Raw genomic sequence first — 22,018 nt, 5'->3', positions numbered from 1 at the left:
ATATCAGTTAGTGCTGCGCTGACATTATGTGTGTGCCTGCATTCTGTTTGTTCCTTGCACCCTGTGGGGAAAGTGCCTAGCTTTCATTCAGCATCTTTTCCCTGATTCCTGTAGAGGCTCACTGCATAGGGACTTGCAGGCATATGCCTCCCAACCTTCACAGAAGGCAGCTTTAACAGCACGTTTCCCCATCCATCAACCCAGGCAGTCAAACTGCCTGCTCGTGCTCAGGGAATATTGTAAGGCTGAATCTAGTTGATTCTGCAAGTGAAGGAAGAAAGAGTCAAAAGGAGTAAAAACACAGCTCCTCACTCCAGTTTGGTAAAATCCATGAAAAATTGACATCTCGTAGCTAGAAATCATTCTGGCGTTGGCTTGCTGAGATAAAACCCTTAAACAGAAAGATTGTATCTGAGGCTATTTGACTCATTTTATGGCCTAACCAGGAGCATTTGCATGAGCTGTAACAGATTTCGAAGGAGATGTGATAATAGTTGGTACATTTCAAACTTAATCACCGTAATTTCAGTCTGAATCAGTGAAATACAGCAGGTTGTACCTATATCTATATGTTATCGCTGTAGAATATGAAAGCTACCTTGATTTAAGTAACCAAATGCATTTGTATGAAATGCAGTATGGTTTGGGAGTATGGTGGGACTCTTGTTTTTATTTTTAACAGTAATAGGGCCCAAGCAAAATGTTACATCTGGCAGGAACACGCAGAGCTAATTATAGAGATCATGTCAGTTCACAGTGGCAGACAGCTGCTGGCTAGCTGCGCTGTTTGAGAAAGTTCAGGACAATTTTTGATGAAGTCAGCCAGATCATCCCTGGAGAGACCGTTAAACACACTTGGCTTTATGCCTGAAGGACTCCTTAAGTGTTGTACAAGTTACAAATAAAAATCTTTGGTGAAAAGTCCCATTTAAAAACTCAGAATGAAATCCTATTGCTAATTGTTTAATGTAAAGTTACAAAATATCTCAGAGAATAGGTGAGGCATTTTACTGTCCTACTGATTTCAGGTGCTACCTCCTTACATTTGTAAAATAAAAGAAAGCTTTAAATAAGTTTCAAAATATTTTCATTTCCATTTTTAACTTGTTTTTTTTGCTGGTAACTTAGTTACGATTTAAAAAAAAAAGCAATTACAATCTCCCCTGGTGTCTTAGTTAGTAAGAGCTTTATCAGCTGGGGAACTGATCTAAAAAGGCCAGCAAAGAGATGCCATCTTGAAATTGCTGCTGGCTGTCAGTTTTAACTCCCACATCAGTTGCTTAGCTGCCTACACACAGGCTTCCAGATGAAGAAGGGCCCTTTGGCCCTGAGCCCGAGTGTGAGTCACTGTCTGAAGAAGAGAAAATGACAAAATAACATAAAAGGGTACATGAAATAACTGAGCGTAATCATCCTTTTTAAAAGGAAGAACCTTTTTTAAAAGAAAGAAATGCCTGGTTTAAGCTTCAACATCAAACTCTCTAATTGGAAAGGCCGTGCAGGATAAAAGCAAAATACTGTGGACGCTGGAAATCTTGAAATAAAAACAGAAAATGCTGGAAAAAAAAAAACTCGGCAGGCCTGGCAGCATCTGTGGAGCATGAAAGAGAGTTAACGTTTCAAGTCCGTAGGACCCTTCTTCAGGTCATGAAGGAGCTGCACCCTGTGGCCATGTAGAATGTAGGTGTATGTCCCAATTTTTTTTTTACAGTTGGGGATTTCTTTGCCCCCTTTGCAAGGGAAATACTGCTGAGAGTGAAAAGGAATTTACGAGACCTTTAAAAATGATGATCGACATTACATTACTGGAGGAATTAAGTGCAATATTCCTGTGTTTTCTTTTCCTCTTGTACACAAGTTCAATGGGTAGACTCCTTGCTTAATTTTAATTCTGCTCCATTTCATCATTGCCCCTCCTCCTCTTTATTGAGAGGTGAGAGTAATCTGCACTCCATGGTGCAATTAAGCAACAAAAGGCGTAAATGCTTGTGCTGGGAGTGCAGGAACGGGTTTGGTTTGACAAGTTCCCCTTCCGCTTCAGTAAAAGCAAAATACTGCGGATGCTGGAAATCCGAAACAAAAACAGAAAATGCTGGAAAAACTAAGCAGGTCTGACAGCATCTCTGGAGAAAAAAAGAGTCTGACGAAGGGTCACACGGACTCGAAACGTTAACTTTATTTTTTTCTCTCTCTCCACAAATGCTGTCAGACCTGCTGAGTTTTTCCAGCATTTTCTGTTTTCGTTCCCTTCCCCTTCCTTTGAGATGGAGAATCTGCAACACCAACGTACTACTGAAATTCTCCTAAAGAAGGGCACCAAAGTTGAATGTATGTCAAGGGTTGGATTTGAGGGAGACTATTTTCTGAAATTCACATTTTTGCTTTACAGCTTAATTTCTCCATTCGTTTAAAAGCATTGCTGCACATAACAAAAAAAAACGATGGACTTTTATTAACCTGGTTAATTAGACCTGGTTCTTGGGAATGAAGTGGGCCAAGTAGATCAAGTGTCAGTGGGAGAACATTTAGGGACGGTGATCATGGTATCATTAGGTTTAGGATGACTATGGAAAAGGACAAAGAACAATACAAAGTCAGAATAATTAATCAGGGGGAAGCCAACTTCAACAGGGTAAGACCGGACCTGGGCAGAATTAATTTGGAGCCAAAAATTGGCAAGAAAAGTGGTAGTTGAACAACCGGGCTACCCTCAAAGAAGAGATGGTTTGGGCACAGTCAAGATATATTCCCTCAAAAGGGAAAGGCGAGACAAACAAATCCTGAGCTCCCTGAATGACAAAGGAAGTAGAAATTAAGATAAAGAAGAAAAAGCGTGCTTAGGACGGGTGTCAGGTAGAAAATACAATTGAGAACCAGGCTGAATATAGAAGGTTCGGAAGGGAGATGAAAAAGGTGAAACAGAGAGGGAGCGTGAAAAGAGACTGGCAGCTGACAATAGGGAATCCTATTGGCATATAAATAGTAAAACAGCGCTAAAAGTAGGAGTAGGGCTGATTAGGGACCAAAAAGGGGATTTACACAGGAAGGCAGGGAGCTTATTGCTGAGGTATTAAATGAATACTTTGCACCTGTCTTCACCAAAGAAGAAGATGCTACCCAGACCATGGTGAAAGAGTGTGTAATTATTAGGAGGGTTTAAAATTGATAAGGAGGACATATTAGCTAGGCTGTCTGTTCTTAAAGTGGAAAATTATGGCCATAATTTTTCAGTCTTCCTTAGACTCCGGGGCGGTGCCAGAGGACTGGAGAATTGCAAATGTTGCGCATTTATACAAAAAAGCGTGTAAGAATAAGTCAGCAACTACAGACCAATCAGTTTAACTTTGGTGATGGGGAAACTCTTTGAAACTATAATTCGGGACAGAACTAATAGTCACGTGGACAAATGTGGGTTAATTAAGGTGAGCCAGCATGGATTTCTTAAGGGAAAATTGTGTTTAACTAACCTGATGGAGTTTTTTGAAGAGGTAAGAGAGAGAGTTGATGAGGGTAATGCTGTTGATGTGGTGTACATGGACTTCAAAAACCATTTAATACAGTGCCACACAACAAACTTATGAGAAAAGCTGATGGAATAAAAGCGACATTAGCAATCTGGATACAAATTTGGCTGAGTGTCAAGAAACAGAGAGTAATGGTTAATGGATGTTTTTTGGGCTGGAGATTTTATCCCCCAGGGGTTAGATTTGGGACTCTTACTTTCCTTGATATATATTAACGATCTAGAGCTTGGTGTACATGGAACAATTTCAAAATGTGTGGACAATACAAAACTTGGAAGCATTGTAAACTGTGAGGAGGATAACCTAGAACTTCAAAAGAATGTAAAGAAGGTAAAGGTGGAATGGGCAGATAGGTGGGAAATCAATGCCAAGAAATGTGTGGTAATACATTTTGGTAGGAAGAACATGGAGAGACAGTACTAACTAAAGGATACTACTCTAACAGGGGTGCAGGAGAGGAGGGACCTAGGTGTATAAGTGCATAAGGCTCTAAATGTGACATGGCAGATTGAGAGAGCATTGAATAAAGCATTCAGCATCCTAGACCATATTAATAGGGGCACAGAGTACAAGAACAAGGAGATTATGTTGAACTTGTGTAAAACAATATGGACCTCAGCTGGAGTTTGTGTCCAGTTCTGGGTGACGCATTTTAGGAAGGATGTGAATTAAGGCCTTGGAGAGAGTGCTGGGGTTTATGAAAATGGTCCCGGAGATGAGAAATTTCAGTTGCGAAGATAGATTGGAGAATTTGAGACTCTGTTCGTTGGAGAAAAGAAGGCTGAGAGGAGCTGATAGAAGTATTCAAAATCATGAGGGGTTTGAATAGAGTAGACAGGGGGAAAACTGTCCCCAGTCGTGAAAAGATTGAGAAGGAGAGGGTACAGATTTAAAATAATTGACAAAAGAAGCAAAAGCGATATGAGAAAAAACTTTTTCTCACAGCGAATGGTTAGGGTCTGGAATGCACTGCCTGAGATGGTGGGGGAGATAGGTTCAATCGAAGCATTAAAGAGGGAATTAGATGATTATCTGAAAAGAAACGATGTACATGGCTATGGAGAGAAGGAAGGGGAATGGCACTAAGTGAAATGCTCATTTGGAGAGCTGGTGCAGACGCAGTGGGCTGAATGGCCTCCTTCTGCATCATAACAATTCTGTGATTAACCATATTCTAAGATGGCATTAGCCGTTTTGGCGTAGAAATGGAGATCTATACTGTAGCTTATCAATTTGCAATTCTATCTTAATTATTGTACACCAAAGCAGCAGAATTGAATCTATTCATGGAAGTTTCATCACTCAACTGTCCAGCCCCCATAATTCACCACTGGCTACTCAGCATGTTGGTCCTCACAGTGCATCACCTCCACAAGCCAATAGGAAAGCAAAAAGACTCTTCATTATCCTATTGCATGATTCTTGACTACCAGTCAAGCAATCTTTTTTCCCATCTTCAATATTTTTATTATTAATAGATCATAGAATCATAACAAAAAGGAAAGACTGACATTTATATTGTGCTTTTCATGACCTCAGGATGTCCCAAAGTGCTTTACAGTCGCTTAGGAAACACATACAGTACCGAACACATGCAGCCATTTCCCAGCAGCTCTTTGAAAGAGCAATTCAATTAGACCCACTCCCGGCTCTTTCCCCATAACCTTGTATTTATTTTCCTTTCAACTAGTTGTCCAATTCCCTTTTGAAAGTTATTAATGATTTTGCACCACTTCAGATAGCATATCCCATATATATCCACCTGCAAAAACAAATGTTCAAAGTGAATGGGGGAAAAATGACACACTTGTTTTTTAATGACTGACTGTTTTTCTCCAGGGTTGCTTGCTGGACATTAATCTTTAATTCCCGGTGTCCCTAGGTCAGCCCAAGAGGGCTGGTAACCCTATGACACAGCCATTTGCCTATGTGGAACAATTCACTTTCGGTTTTTGAAGGATTGAGGTCTATAATCTCTTATTTTGCAGATTTGTTGCACAAAATCTGATGCGACTAGAGCGTTTGGGGATAACGCATGTATTAAACAGCGCAGAAGGAAACTCGTTTATGCACGTTAACACCAATGCCGACTTCTACGCAGGGTCAGGAATTGTCTACCATGGAATTAAGGCCAATGACACAGAAGCATTCAATCTCAGTGCCTATTTTGAAGAAGCTGCAGATTTTATTGACAAGTCATTAGCACAAAAGGATGGTAAGCAGAAAATGTGCAGCAGAAATGTTATACAGTACTTGGTGTTAATTTAATTCATAGACAATTGTGCAATCTCACCCACAACCCTGTTGGCCCATTAATTGACTTAACCTGCCATGCAATGGTAAAGCACATGTTGGCCTTGCATGCAGCGAGTTGCCAATGCCAGCAGGCACAAGCTGGATACCCACCAAGCCAGAGGGACCTAAAGAGGATACAATAAAATAATTTCCTTTATGGAGCTAGGTTTGGTGGACGTATGTTTAAATAATGTTGTTTTAAACTAGAGTTATTTCTAAGTTGGCAGAGATGGCATTAATCAATCATATTTTTAATTTTTTTTGTTTGATCTCATGAGAAGAGTTGGCTACCTGAACTCAATTGTAAATGTTTATAGCAAAGTTCAAAACTTCAAAACTGAACTGTGTGAATATAAAACACTTCTGTTTGCAAAGATAATGTCAGAATGTTCTGAATTTAGAGGGAGTGAGTGGGCCATGTCAATGTCTTATTAATTACATTGTAATTGCCATTAAACCGTAACATTGTTAAACAGGTGATAGGTATTTGTACACCTATGAATGGGGATAACTAGGACACTGTAGGGTTGGAGTGGTGTTGACTATGAACTAAATCAATAAATTCTCTCCATCAAAGAAAGCAGCTGTGCCTTAGTTTTAACTTCAACAGGTGTGGATCCAATTCACAGGCCAATTTCACTAGAATTTTGTATATAGACTGTACAATGGGATGATTGCATAAAGGTTTGCTCCTAGGGGAGGGAATGGTAGTGCCGTGGTAACGTTAACTCATGAAGAATCGTCGCTTGGTTATGTTACTGCTCTGGTAATCCAGAGGCCTTGATAATGCGTAGAATGTAAATTCAATTCCCATTATTTCCATTTGAGAATTTGAATTTGGTTTAAACAACATCAAGAAATAAAAATTTGGTATCGGATCATGAAACTATCAGCTTGTCATAAAAATTCAGCTGGCTCACTAGTGTCCTTTGGGAGAGAAAACCTGTCATCCTGACCCAGTCTGGCCTACAAGTAACTGTATGTCCCACACCAATGTGTTTGACTCTTAATTTATTAAATAGTTTCAAGACAAAGGCCTACGAATACCTTCATAACCAGAGATAGCAAATAAATCCCAACCCTGTGATGTCCACAAGCTGCTGAGAAGGAATTTCTTTTAAAATTTCTCATTAGCTGAGCAGACCTTTAGAATGGTGCTTTGTAAAAGAAAGGTGGGAGAGTTAGCCAAACTGCAGCAACCAGATTTAGCAGCAGCCTAGTGTAAGATTGGGATGGAGACACACGTCTGTCCCCTTAATCAGCAAATATTGTATGGTGTGGGGAGCTTGAAGAGCAGGGGAATTAGAACCAATATTCAAACAGAGCATTAGAATTAACCAACAGCTGTGGAAAAACATTCCTCCCGTTTGACAACTGGATTGACACATGTCTAAACCTTTAATAACTACTTAAATAAAAGCAATTCATTTAGACATGGCTACTCAATGAACATGCTTTTCTGGGTTTTAAGTAGTCTTGATTAAGATTGAATCACCAGTGGCAACACTGACAACTGTTACTTGCTATAAGGTTTGATGCACAAATTGATTTGATCTTTAGCTAAGCAACAATGAACGTTTCATCTCAAAGGGAACTATAAGCATTAATCTCTGTGATATAATTGTATGCATTGCTCTGTCCTACACAGCTATAAATCTTTTCCAAATGAAGCATAGAAGCTAACATTACAGTTGCTCATCAATTATTGTAACTGAATCCAGATCAAAAATAATTTTAGTTCCTATCTTGCATTAAAGACCATAAGACATAGGAGCAGAAATTAGGCCATTCGGCCCATCAAGTCTGCTCCACCATTCAATCATGGCTGATAAGTTTCTCAACCCCATTCTCCCGCCTTCTCCCCGTAACCTTTGATCCCCTTACCAATTAAGAACCTATCTATCTCGGTCTTAAATACACTCAATGACCTGGCCTCCACAGCCTTCTGTGGCAATGAATTCCATAGTTTCACCACTCTCCGGCTAAAGAAGTTTCTCCTCATCTCTATTCTAAAAGGTCTTCCCTTTACTCTGAGGCTGTGTCCTCAGGTCCTAGTCTCTCCTACTAAAGGAAACGTCTTCCCCACATCCACTCTATCCAGGTCTTTCAGTATTCTGTAAGTTTCAATCCGATCCCCCCTCATCCTTCTAAACTCCATTGAGTATAGACTCAGAGTCCTCAAACGTTCCTCATATGTTAAGCCTTTCATTCCTGGGATTGTTCTCGTGAACCTCCTCTGGACTCTCTCCAGGGCCAGCACATCCTTCCTGAGATACGGGGCCCAAAATTGCTCACAATATTCTAAATGTGGTCTGACCAGAGCCTTATAAAGCCTCAGCAGTACATCCCTGCTTTTATATTCTAATCCTCTTGAAATAAATGCCAACATTGCATTTGCTTTCCTAACTACTGACTCAACCGGCAAGTTAACCTTAAGAGAATCCTGGACTAGGACTCCCAAGTCCCTTTGCATTCCAGATTTCTGAATTCTCTCCTCATTTAGAAAATAATCTATGCCTCTATTCTTTCTACCAAAGTGCATGACCTCACACTTCCCCACGTTATATTCCATCTGCCACTCCTTTGCCCATTCTCCTAACCTGTCCAAATCCTTCTGCAGCCTCCCCGCCTCCTCAATACTACCTGTCCCTCCACCTATCTTTGTATCATCTGCAAACTTAGCTAGGATGCCCTCAGTTCCTTCATCTAGATCATTAATGTATAAAGTGAAAAGTTGTGGTCCCAACAGTGACCCCTGCTGAACTCCACTAGTCATCGGCCACCATCCTGAGAAGGATCCCCTTATCCCCACTCTCTGCCTCCTGCCAGACAGCCAATCTTCTATCCATATTAGTACCTTACCTCTAACACCATGGGCTCTTATCTTATGGAGCAGCCTCCTATGCGGCACCTTGTGAAAGGCCTTCTGGAAGTCCAAGTAGATAACATCCGTTGGCTCTCCTTTGTCTAACCTACTCGTTAACTCAGCTTATAAACCCAGCTTCTAAATTCCTTTTATACAAATAATCTATTAATGTTTGGCATAAAGTAGCAAAATTATATGAGGTAATAAATAAAACAGTAGATAAGATGGCATAGTGGCACTAAAATGCCAATATTTTGTGCAATGAAGTGGTACCATATAGATGTGTCTACACAGTTCCACTCACAAAATTGTGTGTAATACATAGCGTGCAGTAGAAATAATTGGATAATGGAGAGAGGGAAATCAAAAATCGGAAATGTGTAGGTCACCAGCAATTTATAACGAATACTAAGTTATTAGAAAATAATGGAGATTGATGTTAGCTGTTTAATTCTGAACTATAACCTTGTAATGATCCAGACATTCTGATGTGTCATTAGTTAAGCACTTCCTGTAGATAAAAATTGGGAGGTCGATGAGCTCTGAAAAGTTGATCATGTAATGTGAGAAGCTAGCATCCCTCATCTCTGTCAGTGCTGAATTTACTTGTTCTCAAGGACATTTGATCTAATCCAAGACTTATGTACAAGTAATAAAGGCACAGTTTAACAATAAGCAATAGCAGCTTAACAATGAATAGTAAGAAGAAACCAGGGAGTTGAATCTGTAGGGGGTGATCAAGAAGCTTTGTCAACATAATGACGCAAAATACTGCGACATCAAGCCCAGAGTCCCAGGATTGCGCTGTGAGTTTACTGGTAGAAAAACAGTTCTCACTGTACCACTATCTTGATGATATATTTAGGAACAATGACCTTTAAACTTTAGACCCAGGCAGTATTTTCATTAAAAAGGAAGAAAGACTTAGACTTCCAGACATGTTCTAGGAAGGCCACAGTTTGTAAGCAAGCCACCCAACAAAGGTAGCAGTTTTAATTTTACAGTCCCTTTCTCTTTCTTCTGCATCAGAGCTGGTGCTGTGAATTTGGGAAGTTTAAGTCAGCGTAGATTAGAAAATATACTGCAGAATGCATGCATTGCACTTCCAGTTGAATGGGTTGAAAGTCGCATGGTTTAGTGCTCTCTTTCATCTTGTGCTGCAACAGTTCTGGTTTGCTAACTCACAACTTCTCATTCATTACAAAATATCGAGTCCACTCCACAAAAGTACAGGATGAAGACGTTGTCTTACGAGGAATGGCTGGACAGATTGGGCCCCTATCCATTGGAGTTTAGAAAGAGTGAGAGGTGATCTTATTGAATCATATAAGATTCTGAGGGAACGTGACAGGGTGGGCGCTGAAAGGATGTTTCCCCCCTTATGGGAGAGACTAGAACTAGGGGACATGGTTTAAAATTCTCTTCCGCAGAGATCAGTGGAGACAGGGTCTTTGAATATCTTTAAGGCTGAGTTAGATATATTCTTGACTGACAAGGGAGCGAAAGGGTATAGGGGATAGACAGGAAAGCAGAGGCCACAATCAGATCAGCTATGATCTTATCCAATGGCAGAGCAGGCAAGGGGCCAAATGGCCTCCTCCTGCTCCTAATTCATATTTTGGTAGGAAAGGTAAGGAGCACAAATTAGGTAGTGTCTACAATAAATATTCAATAAATCATATCCAATAGTGCTGTATTCTATATCCTATAAAAGAAATGTATGATCCGAATGTTCCAAATTAAGATCAACAAGATAATGCACTGGAAATATGATTCAGAACTAACACCTTGATTATTAATGATTAGAAATCTGAATCAGTTCAGATGCTTGTGTACTCAGACTGGCCTTGGTCATGATGCATCTTTGTCAATGTTGAGCAATGAATCTTACAAGTAAATGTGCCTCCAATGATTGGATTAATGATACTGATCTTAATTGGGTGTAATGGGTCTGAAAAGTAATTTATGTACATGGATTAGCTGCCAAGTTATAGATGTTAAATCTTTAAAATGGTTTAGGCGCAGAAAGTAGATTGAGATTACCGTATTTACTGGACCATAAGACGCACTTGTTTTCTGGGAAATGGTTGCCAAAAATTGACATGTGTCTGAAGGTTATGCCCAAGTATTGTCTAAATATTTCCTTTTTAAAATCCTGCTATGTCTTTTGGTTTGGCAAATACAGTGTTTCAATGTTTTCTTGACCTATTTACTGTGGTTCCAACAAGATTGTCACAAATCCAGGGGCTTACAGCACTGTCCAATATCCCACATCCTGACATTGCCAAAAGGCAAAAATGCTGAAAGCGTTTGATTGCATTGAAGCTAAGCCAAAACTGCCAATCCATGAAGGCCTTCAGAACCTAATCTGTGACTCATCATGCAAACCATTCTGAAGCTCTGCAAATGCTTTGAGCGATGTTGGTTTTGACAAAAAGGACAAATGACGCAAACTCTGGGTTGACCTTCATATCGCTAACAAAGACCTGGTGAGTGATCCGACAGTAGAAGCTCCAGGGTTCAACCTCCCTTAAACAGTGGTCTACACTCAACAGGATCTGCAGTCTCCATTGCAAGGACATCACATCTACTCCTCAAGTTGAATTTGAAGGGCAGCCCAGCTTGCAGCAGTGGTCACCTGGATCACACTGTTCAAAATTTGCCACAGGATTCAAGGCAATCCACCTAGCAACACACACAGTGTTGTGACTTGGCTCCCAACTTGCCAACTTTGACTTGTAAAGCTGCTGGGTGTTAAATGCAGGAAGAATAATCTAGGGTAACATAATTTTAGACAAATCCAGCCTCTCTTTTGGAGATTTGTTGCAAGCATGATTCCAAGACAAAAATGGAAACTGATCTGAGTTTGGGTAGGTTAGGCGAAAATTTGGGTCAGGCTAGACTCACTTGGCAGGTAATTTGGATTTAAATCAAGTTTTTTTTTATTATTGATTGTTTTGGTTGAGAATCAGTAGATTTGGGCCAGAGGCACAGGTTTGTGTCAGGGTTAGTAGGCTTGTGTCAGTGTCAGCTATATTGATTGGCTGTGGACAAGATGGAGTAATGCCTGTTCAGTTATTTCCATCTGTTTACCAAGTTTACAGTCATAATGAGCAAGATTTTTTTCACATGGGCCTGAATTTTTCAGCCAGTGTGCGGGGGTGGGCCCGACACGCCGGCGCATAAAATGACACGCCATGATGTCGGGCGTTGTGTCCTGGCGCCATCGCGATGTTTCATACAGCGGGCGCCTGCCGGAGTCAGCTGTGCGCCCACCAATATTTAAACGGCCTACTAAGGCCGTTAGGGAAGTGATTAAGGTCATTGTTTATGCTGCCCATCCAACCTTAAGGTTGTCGGACAGGCGAAAAGGCCAAGTGGCCCTCACATTTTTTAGGAAACCTCATCCACGAGCAAGGTGAGGTTTCCTAAAGCTTTCATGAACTAAATAAAAAAAATTCCTGAAACATAAAATCCCATGTGACACAGCCACATGAGGTGACACGTTTAATTAAATTTTCGATCCATTTATTTATTTATTTATTTCAAAGGCACTTCAATCTCCCTGGGGCCAGCTCCGTGCCTCAGGGATACCGAATGGCTCTTTCACGCGCATGTGCTCGAAAGAGCACTGGCCCCAACTCTCTCCTCCCCCCGCTTGCACAGGTAGCGCAGTACCGCTTGCCTTTTATGCTGGGTGGGCCTTAATTGGCCCGCCTACGTTAAATGGTGGCGCGGAGCCGATCACGGGTGGTGGTCACCTCTGCGACCACTTCCACCGAGCCCACCCACCGACTGAAAAGTTCAGGCCATTATCTCTAAGACTTTTTTTTTTGGTCCCATGAATTTTTTGCCAATAATCAATCCTCTGGCCTTTATAAGGCAGTAAGGAAAACTATTTTAAGATTAAGAAAGACTGCTTACTGAGATAATTTTTGTTTACCTCCAAATTAATAATATTTTTTGACTCTAAAGTAACATCCAAGGCCCTCATAGATTTTTGAGAATGGGGGAAGTGGTGTGCCATTTTGCTGACGGGTAATGTCAATCATCACCAGTGTTGATAGCCACTAGAAAGACAATAGTACCCGGTTTCCTGCAAGAAATGTCCTCTGCTGAATGTCTTGAACCACCCACCACTAACTCGCACAAAGATCCTGCTGACCTCATTAAATTCCTTCCTGTTCCTCCAAGGAGGTTTGGTTCAGTGGATATTTTAGTACCAGCTTGAGTTCTTTAGCTGCACTTCAAAGCACAGCTTTTTGATTCAGAGTACGCTTACATATCCAATGGAGCAAGATCCTGTTCTAATAAATGTCATTGTCATCTGGAAGATTTGAATAATTCAAGCTATGCTCCAATCCCACCAGAAAATTCCTGACACTTTTAACATATATCCAAGTATCTATATGTGCCCCATTGTATTTTACTTTGCGAAAAGGCTGCCTATTTCCACCCCTGCAACATTACCCGACTCCACTCCTTCCTTAGCTCAGCCGCTGACAAAACCCTCCTCCATTTTTTTTTCTTTATTCTTTCGCAGGGTGTGGACATCGCTGGCAAGGCCAGCATTTCTTGCTCATCCCTAATTGCCCTTGAACTCAGTGGCTCGCTCAGCCATTTCAGAGGGCAGTTAACAGTCAACCACATTGCTGTGGGTCTGGAGTCACATGTAGGCCAGACCAGGGTAAGTTTGGCAAATTTCCTTCCCTAAAGGGCATTAGTGGACCAGATGGGTTTTTACGACAGTTGGGGCTGAATTTTCTGGTTGGTGGGGGTTGGGGGGGAGCGCAGAGTGGGCGGGCGCGGACCTGATCACCACCTGTGATCAAGTGTGCGCTGCCATTTTATGCGGGCAGGCCAATAAGGCACACCCAGCATAATGCGCAACTCCCGAGGATAGCTGGAGTGGGCGGGCGACAGCAAGAGTGCATTGTCCACTGGGTCCAACAGCGACCCAGTGGCCTGTTTATCAGAAGCGCGGGCAGCCTTTCTAAGGCTGCTCACAATGGCAAGTGGAAGGGCTACCAGAGGGCTTCTAGTGAGCAGGCCGGTCCGGAGGGTAGGGAAGTGGGACAGGCCAGGCCAGAGGGTAGGGTGGGGGGTGGGGGGGGGGGGTGGGGGGGTAGCGTGGGGCAGTGTGCCCCTCATTTTTCGGATGACTGCCTTGCTGCCCTCCTGCAGGAGGTGGCAGCACAGCAGGAGGTGCTGGTTCCTCAGGATGGGAGGAGGAGGCCCTCCCACATGACATGCCTGGAAGGAGGGGGCGGAGGTGGTGAGGTCCCGCGACGTGGTACGGTGCACCTGGATCCAGTGTCACAAGCGCTTCAATGACTTGTTGCACTCTGGCAGGGTGAGGACAATGTTGGCGTTGGGCACTTAACCCAGCAGGTCAGCTTACCCCCCACTGCTGCACCCCCACCCCCAGGTCTGAGTGTAATGACTGCATTGAATCATTGACGGCATGTGTCGTTTGCTGGGTGGGCCAGCAGATGCTGCCCATGCTGAGGTCAGCCTGAGAGGGTGATTTCGAGATGTGTTCTGCCCCTGCAGCATGTGTTACACTGAGTCCCACATGACTGGTTTGGGGGCAACCTGGAGGGCACCTAGACGCTGTGTTTGAACTGCAGGACGTGTCCAAGTCAGGGTGATGAGATGCTGGGAGGGGAGTTTCAAGGTGGTGTGGCAACGAACCATCTGCTGCCCTCTGCGCTCCACGTGCTTGCGCCTCCTTGCTATGGAGGAAATATACCGTGTGGTGCCTAATGTGATGTAGGCAGCATGTGTCCAAGGGGGTGGGGGTATTGGGGAGCAGGCCTCACATCTTTGTGTGAGTGTTTGTCAGAAGTTGGGTGAGGAGGCTCTGGAACCCTGACATGTCCCACTCTGGTTGGGGTGGGCCATGCGCGAAGAGAGTCCATGTGCAATTTGCACTAATCAATGCTCCTCTCTCATTTTCAGGAGAAGAATGCTCATAACACAGCAGAGCGTGTGAGGACTGGCGACGGCCAGGTGCAGATCGCCATTCGTAACCACTTCGAGCAAGAGGCTCTGGATCTGGAGAGGCGCCATGCACCTAGGTCCACTGGTGTCAGTGAGGCTGGGGTGCCACAGCCACATATTTAAGCCCAACAGTGAGGTCAGCATTGTTCTCCCAATAGCTATAGCACTGCTGAATGTTAAATGATTTAATTTTGCAACATGGCTTGACCATTGGTTATGGAAAGATGAGTGCATAATGATCCGGGGGACAGGGATACACTTTGACATTGTCTCCACATTAACTGATCCACTGTCCTTGTTCTTCCTTTCAGCATCAGCAGAGCAGGGCCGGGAGGAGGAGCAGCAGAGGCCCCCTCCCACACCTGAAGGGCCTGAAGTCTCATCAGCATCACACCATCTCTGCCAGGCAGGCACCAGCGCAGATACCAGCACCTGGATGGGAATTTGAACATGGGCTAGTGTCCCAGGGCACAGCAGTGAGGGCATTTCACAGTCGCTGCAGGAACTGGCAGAGACAGAGAGTGCCCATGGCGCCAGCAGTCGGAGGACTGCAGGGGACCAGGCACATGCTCAGTCGGTGCCTGATGATGTGCCTCTGGAGTTGTCTGTGACGCAGCAGGGACAGGAAACGTGGCCGGGTGCGTGGGAGCATCTGGGGGAGATACATGAGGCATTGCTTGGCTTGGTCTCTGTGATGGAGGAGTCTATGCGGAGGATCGCCGAAGCAATGAACCACATGTCTGATCGCCACGCGTCCTCCATGGAGAGAGTGGTGACTCTCGTGGAGAGACTCCTCCAGGAGACCTGTCAGGGCTTCCTGGGGATGCGCTTGGAACAGCAAGCCCTCACATCAGCATTGATCGCAGCTGGTCAGTGCCAGTGTGGGAGATGGTTTGGGCATCAACTTACAAGCTCACTGCCCATCCATCCACATTGATCAGGGAGGTCCGAAGTGACCTCATGTCGGAGCAGCAGCTGCCTGTCATCTCTGCGGGCACCTCTCAGGGCGCTCCGGATGAGGGCGGCAACTCCTCCGCCCCTCTCCCAGTGACTGTACCATCCTATGAGGCTGCGACAACTGGGGAGAGGCCAGCTGTGGAACTGGCAGCTCACAGAATCTCCCAGTGCAGAAGAGGCCCTTCGGCCCATCGAGTCTGCACAGACACATGAGAAACACCTGACCTACCTACCTAATCCCATTTACCAGCACTTGGCCCATAGCCTTGAATGTTATGACGTGCCAAGTGCTCATCCAGGTACTTTATAAAGGATGTGAGGCAACCCACCTCCATCACCCTCCCAAGCAGTGCATTCCACCCTCCCAGGCAGGGCCAGAACTGGCTCCATGGGCCAGAGGATGAACGCCAAGACCATTGAGGCCAACAGGACAGCAGAGTCAGCAGGCTGTCTCAGGTGCCACTCCAAGCGATGGGGCAGCACCAAGACGTAGCACCCGGAAGTGAAAGCATAAGGCACCTTAGGCACATCATGGGTTTTTCACTGGTGCTTTTGTGTTGGCCCGAGGTGAGGTCCTTATGATTTGCTTTGATTTGTAACACTATTCTCTTTTTTTTTGGAATAAGTTGGTTTGCATGACATAATAAATTCAGATGTGTCACCATGGCTGAGGGTGCCTCTTTTCTTCTGCATGTGTATGGTTTCCAAAACTGTAATGAGTGCTTTGATGGACATTCAGTTTATTAACAAGGCCCTTAGTTACTGTTGCTAACCTGGCAGATTTGGCACTTAGGTATCGAGTATGGAGCCTACAGCCCAGGCTTGTCCTGGAGGTCCATCTGTGTTGTGTTAGCTGAAGGTTTGTTGGATTAAAGCCTCCCGGGTGTCCCTGTCTCCCTGCAGTGTGCCTGGGTCACCGTCTACCCCCTCAGCATTTCCCTGTCTGTGCTCATCCTTGGACTCACTGCTGGACTCATCGTGTGCAGCCGCAGCCACTGCGTCGACATCTTCATCGTCCACTGCGTCCCCCTTTTCCAGCGCAAGATTGTGGAGAGTGCAGCATGCTACCACTATCACAGAGACACGATCTGGGGGTTACTGGACTGTGCCCCCTGAGCAGTCCAGGCGTCGGAAGTGCATCTTGAGAAGACTGATGGCTCTCTCCACCACAGCCATTGTGGTGCCGTGGCTCCTATTGTACCACTGCTCAGCTTCTGTTCTTGGATGGTGGAGAGGTGTCATGAGCCACATTCTGAGGGGATAGCCCTTGTGACCCAGCAGCCAACCATCCAGTCGGACAGGAGCACTGAAGAGCCCCGGCACCTGGGAGTGTCTGAGGATGTAGGCATCGTGGGAGCTGCCTGGGTACATTGCACAGACTTGTAAAACCAGCATCCTGTGATCACACACTATCTGCACGTTCATGGAGTGGAAGGCCTTCCTGTTGACAAAGGCACCGGGCTCACCTGCTGGCGCCTTGATGGCCACATGTGTACAGTCTATAGCACCCTGGACACGGGGAAGCCAGCAATGGCCGCGAAGCCTCTGGCTCACTGTGCCTGACTTGCCCAGTTCCAATGGAAGTGGATGAAGGTCGATGCACATCTGAACAGATAGTCTGTGACCTGCATGACGCAAGTGTGGACAGCTGATTGGGAGACACAGCAGAGATCACCCACCGAGCCCTTGAAGGAGCCAGAGGCATAGAAGTTGAGGGTAGTTGTGACCTTTAGAGCCACTGGCATGGGGTGTCCACCCATACAGTTAGCGGAGATCTCAGGCCCTGTCATCTGACAGATATAGTTGACTGTCTCCCTTGAGAGACGGAGCCTCCTTTGGCACTCTACCTTAGTCATATTGAGGTAGCTGGTTCACTGCCTGTATACCATGGCAGCAGGATAGTGGCGTCTTCTGCGGCCCCTTCCACCTTGGACCACCTCTTGGCCCTGTGCCCCTTGTGCCTGTGCCTGACCTCCCAAAGGTGGCTCCCCTGGAGGCTGAATGTGCACTCCTGGCCTCCTACCCCTTCTAGCCCTCCCTTCCTCCTCAGAGGAGCTGCCTCCAGTGGACAGTTCAGCTCCCATTCCCTAGCTAAGGGAAGGCTTCCTTTAACCTGCAGGCCTGGAAAAGATTCCTCACTGCAGAGTGCTGACCTGAAGGTTAAGAGTCCAGAGAAAGCAGCTGATATGTGTTTTGGAGCATTGCAGATCACGCAGGCAAGTTTCAAAAACTTTCATAAATAAATACTTGACTGGTCACACTCCCGACCCCAGTGAGCCCTCTTATCCCGTCCATGGACGAAGTTAATACAAATGTGTCCTGCCCGTGTGCCAACCCGAAGATTGCACGGGCGCCGAAAAATCAGCATCGATTATGGGGAGTCAAGGGCCTTAACTGGCCCGTTAATTAATGGCAGGTGCGCATCGGACATCAGCGCGCGCCTGCCCAGCAAAATATCGCAATGGCGTGCGGTGGTGTTGGGTGCTCACCCAACGTCACTGCGCATCATTTTACTTGAGGACATGTGGGACCCAGCCCCGCACGCCAATGGGAACACTCTGCCCTTGATGATGGTTTCATGTTCACCATTACTGAGATTAGCTTTCAATTCCAGGTTTCTTTATTGAATTTAAATTCCACAAGCTGCCATGATGCCATTTGAGCCCATGTCCCCCAGAGAATTAGCCTGGCCTCTGACCAGTGACATTACCGCTACACCACTATCTACCCTTTGTTACTTCTAGACTTGACAATTCTAATGCACAACAAAAACAGAATTACCTGGAAAAACTCAGCAGGTCTGGCAGCATCGGTGGAGAAGAACAGAGTTGACGTTTCAAGTCCTCATGACACTTCCACAGAACTGAGGGAATTCTAATGCACTCCTGGCCTGCCTTCCACTGCCCTCTGTAAACTTGAGGTCATCCAAGGCTCTGCTATCCATGTCCTTACTCACACCAGCTCCCATTCACCCATCACCCCTATGCTCGCAGTAAAGTTTCAAAATTCTCACCCTTGTTTTTCAAGTACCTATAAAAAGCCTCACCCTTCTCTATCTCTGTAACCTCCTCCAACCTCACAACCCTCCGAGATATCTGTTCACCTCATTCTGGCCTCTTGACCATTTCTGATTTTAATCATTCCACCATTTTTTTTTGGAAAAATATACTTTATTCATAAAACATCTGGAAGAACATTACAAAACGTTTTGAAATCACCATCACAAAAAGTACAATCAGATTCAACTTTTACACATAGATCATGAGGTGCTTCAATACAATCAATGAATATTACAGTCATTTCAATATGGTCATTGCAGACAGTCAGACAGTGCAATGGGATTGGAGTTATCGAGATACATCAAGTTGCACTCTGAGGTGCTTCAATACAATTATGATACATTTAGTATTCACTACATAGAATATTTGGGAGTCGCACAGCCCAAGGGGTCTATACAATTCCCAGTCCCTCAGTGCCCTATGGCAGAAAGTTCTTAGACAGCGACCTTTCCCCATTGCACCTTTACAGCGGCTGCCCCAAGCTTTAGTGTGTCCCTCAACACGTAGTCCTGAACCTTGGAATGTGCCAGTCTGCAGCACTTGGTCGGGGACAACTCTTTGCGCTGGAAGACCAACAAATTTCAGACAGACGAAAGTGTTGTTGGCCAAGCCTACAGTTGCCCAGGCCCTAAGCTCAGGAATTCTCTCCCGAAACTCCTCTGACTCTCTACTTCTCTTTCCTGCTTTAAGATGCTGTTTTAAATCTACCTCTTTGACCAAGCTTTTGGGACAGCTGCCCTAATATCAACTTTTGTGTTTCAGTGTCAAATCTTACTTTTTATCTCTCCTGTGAAGTGCCTTGGGGCATTTTGTTACGTAAATGTCACAATGTAAGCATAAGTTGTTGTTGTTGTTAAAATGTATAACTTTTGACATAATCACGAATAAGAATGAAATAATCAACAAAAACTGGCTGATATCTCTTTTTATGCAGTTGCCGATGAAGAATAATGCAGCAAAATTGAACCGTTGGGAAAACTGGCATTCAACCATTCAGTTCACTGGGCTGCCAGGAGAATAATTTCAGGCAGGAATTTTTTAATTGTATTTCATTTGCTGGGCACTTGAGGCTAATTCTACACCGCTCTGTTTCCCCAGGACGAGTTTTTGTGCATTGCCGAGAAGGATACAGCCGATCACCTACCCTAGTCATCGCTTACCTCATGCTGCGACACAAGATGGATGTCAAAACAGCTCTCTTAACTGTCCGTCAGAAAAGAGAGATTGGGCCGAATGATGGATTTCTGCGACAACTCTGTCAATTAAATGAGAAACTGGTTAAGGAGGGTAAAAGTAAATCTTAAATAACCATTTTGGAAGTAGCCAGCGCCTGGTGTGAATTTACAGATGCCTGAGGTTTTATTGTACCAAATGTTGCTTGTTGACTTTAGGGTGAGGACAAAGTTTCATTGTTTCAATGCTTTCTTCAGTTAATTGGCTTTGTTTGAAGTACACTACATATAGGGCACGGTCTAAGTGATCTTAAACACATCTTTTAATTGTTTCCAAATTCTTTGGACCTTTTAAATCTGCACGTTGTGATTTAGAACTTTACTGCCTTGGACTCTGACCAATATAAAGTGTCAATCCAAATACAGAAAATGGACCAGTAGAAACAGTGTAAGTGTTTGAGTGCTCAGCTTCTGCACTGAGCACATTTACTTTAATTGGCAGTAACAGCTAAGTGTACTAATTGAGTACAGCCAACCTGCATATTAAATCTGGAGGCTGAGCTGAAACTCTTGACAAGTTAGCCCATTTTGGAAATGAATGTCCTGCATTTAGTCACCATCAGATCTGCAGGTGTTGTCTGATCTTTTCCTGATTCAGGGCTAGTTTTTCTCCTTGTATGAAAGGATGAAAATCTAGCCTGTACTGTATTTCTATAACAGGCAACCAATGGATGGTTACATTTGCCCATTGGCTCCTCTAAGGAAGTAAAAACATGACATGATCAACATTTTGCCCAAGTCTGCAGGATATTTTCTTCCAACTTACGTGAATCCTAAAATGTATTAAAGTACCTTTCCTGTATGGGAATAAAAAAAGGTTTCCTTATAGTCACAAAAGCACAGACAGACTGTTCAGACATTTTGTTCTTTTGGTCTTTATGCCTGCTCTGATGGGTTTAAACTCCTTGGGCTGAAAATGATTGACCACCACACCAGTGTGATGGCCTTGTTAGCCAGTGAGCAGTTGTGGTTACCCAGCTGTTGTGACATTTTCCTTTTGTGTTTGGTCTGCTACCCAGTCCCCATTTTGACATTTTGTGAAATATGACAGTTTAAAAATCAGCAGATCTATTGGTGAATCTGGCCCCTTTAATTATCACAAGGATCACGACATTAAGAGAGCGTAGCCCAATGTACATCTTTGTCAGTTTTATAAAGTTTTGTTTTCAGTAGAAAATATTGTAAAATGAGGGTTGGGGGGAGGGGGCAGGGGGTCGGGAGAGGAGGGGTACTTGAAGGATCTCCTGAGGAAAGTTGAAAAGTAGCTTTGGTCCTTGCCCTATTTACCTAATTTGAGTTTGCAACATATTGTAATTGTTCTTATTTCTGGAAGGTGTGTGTCAGTAGGACTGTAGCAAGAGGATGTTTTTCATATTCCCAATTGTTCAAATATTTTGTGATATAAGCTGTGTTTTTAGCCACCTGTGGAGTGGAGAGAAATCATCTGAGCCTTGGATAACTTAAATTTCTTTTGTTATTTCCAAACTTTGGTGGTGCAATGGAAAACTGTTTGGCTGAATCCTGTACTGAGACGTTCAGTAATTTTGTTCAATAGATAAGTCAAGAGCTTTCCTTTATTGTTCCACGTGATAAAGTTTGGGCTTACCTGACATTGAATTGTTCCACATGGTGTAGTGCTGACTCTCACAGACCAGAAAGAGTTCCAAGTTAGTTCTCAGGTTCCAGCTGTATATCAAGTTAACTTAGCTGATGTTAGCTAGAAGTTGTCCTTAGTGTCCATAGGCTAGGGAGGGGAATTATCAACAAGGGTCCCCATTACCTTTTGCTATCTGGTGATTTGTGTTGGAAAGCATCATATGTAGATGTCAAGTGAGTACTGAATCAACTCAGCTATGATGCAGTCTGTGGTCGAATAGGCTTCTGATTGTCATTGCCCACAAGCTCACACAAAGAACAATTACTTGAGCAATGTACCAGGGAACTGTATTGTAGGGTGGCTGCCTTCAAGAAGGAAAGAGAGAATATTTTGGGTGGGGAGGAGGCAAATTAGATACCATTTTGTTCTGCTTCTGGGTTTTATTTACATGGCTATCAGGGTCTGATTTATATACAGCATAGTTA

The 22,018-nt window shown here is 44.1% G+C and overlaps 1 protein-coding gene across 1 annotated transcript in view; it reads left to right on the top strand.

Annotated features, from left to right (window-relative positions):
• dusp3a (dual specificity phosphatase 3a) overlaps positions 1–20,778 on the top strand; it is a 32,149-nt gene extending 11,371 nt beyond the window's left edge. The window contains exons 2-3 of the mRNA XM_041217629.1: positions 5,513–5,739; positions 19,803–20,778. Coding sequence (XP_041073563.1) covers positions 5,513–5,739; positions 19,803–20,008 — 433 coding nt within the window. The 3' untranslated portion in view covers positions 20,009–20,778. The remainder of the gene's footprint in view (positions 1–5,512; positions 5,740–19,802) is intronic.
• The last annotated feature ends 1,240 nt before the right edge of the window (positions 20,779–22,018 follow it).

Source organism: Carcharodon carcharias, chromosome 23 (assembly GCF_017639515.1).
Source record: "Carcharodon carcharias isolate sCarCar2 chromosome 23, sCarCar2.pri, whole genome shotgun sequence".
NCBI classification, from domain to species: Eukaryota; Metazoa; Chordata; class Chondrichthyes; order Lamniformes; family Lamnidae; genus Carcharodon; species Carcharodon carcharias.
Note: the sequence above shows the minus strand (reverse complement) of the source record. Positions and strands in the feature narration are given on the sequence as shown.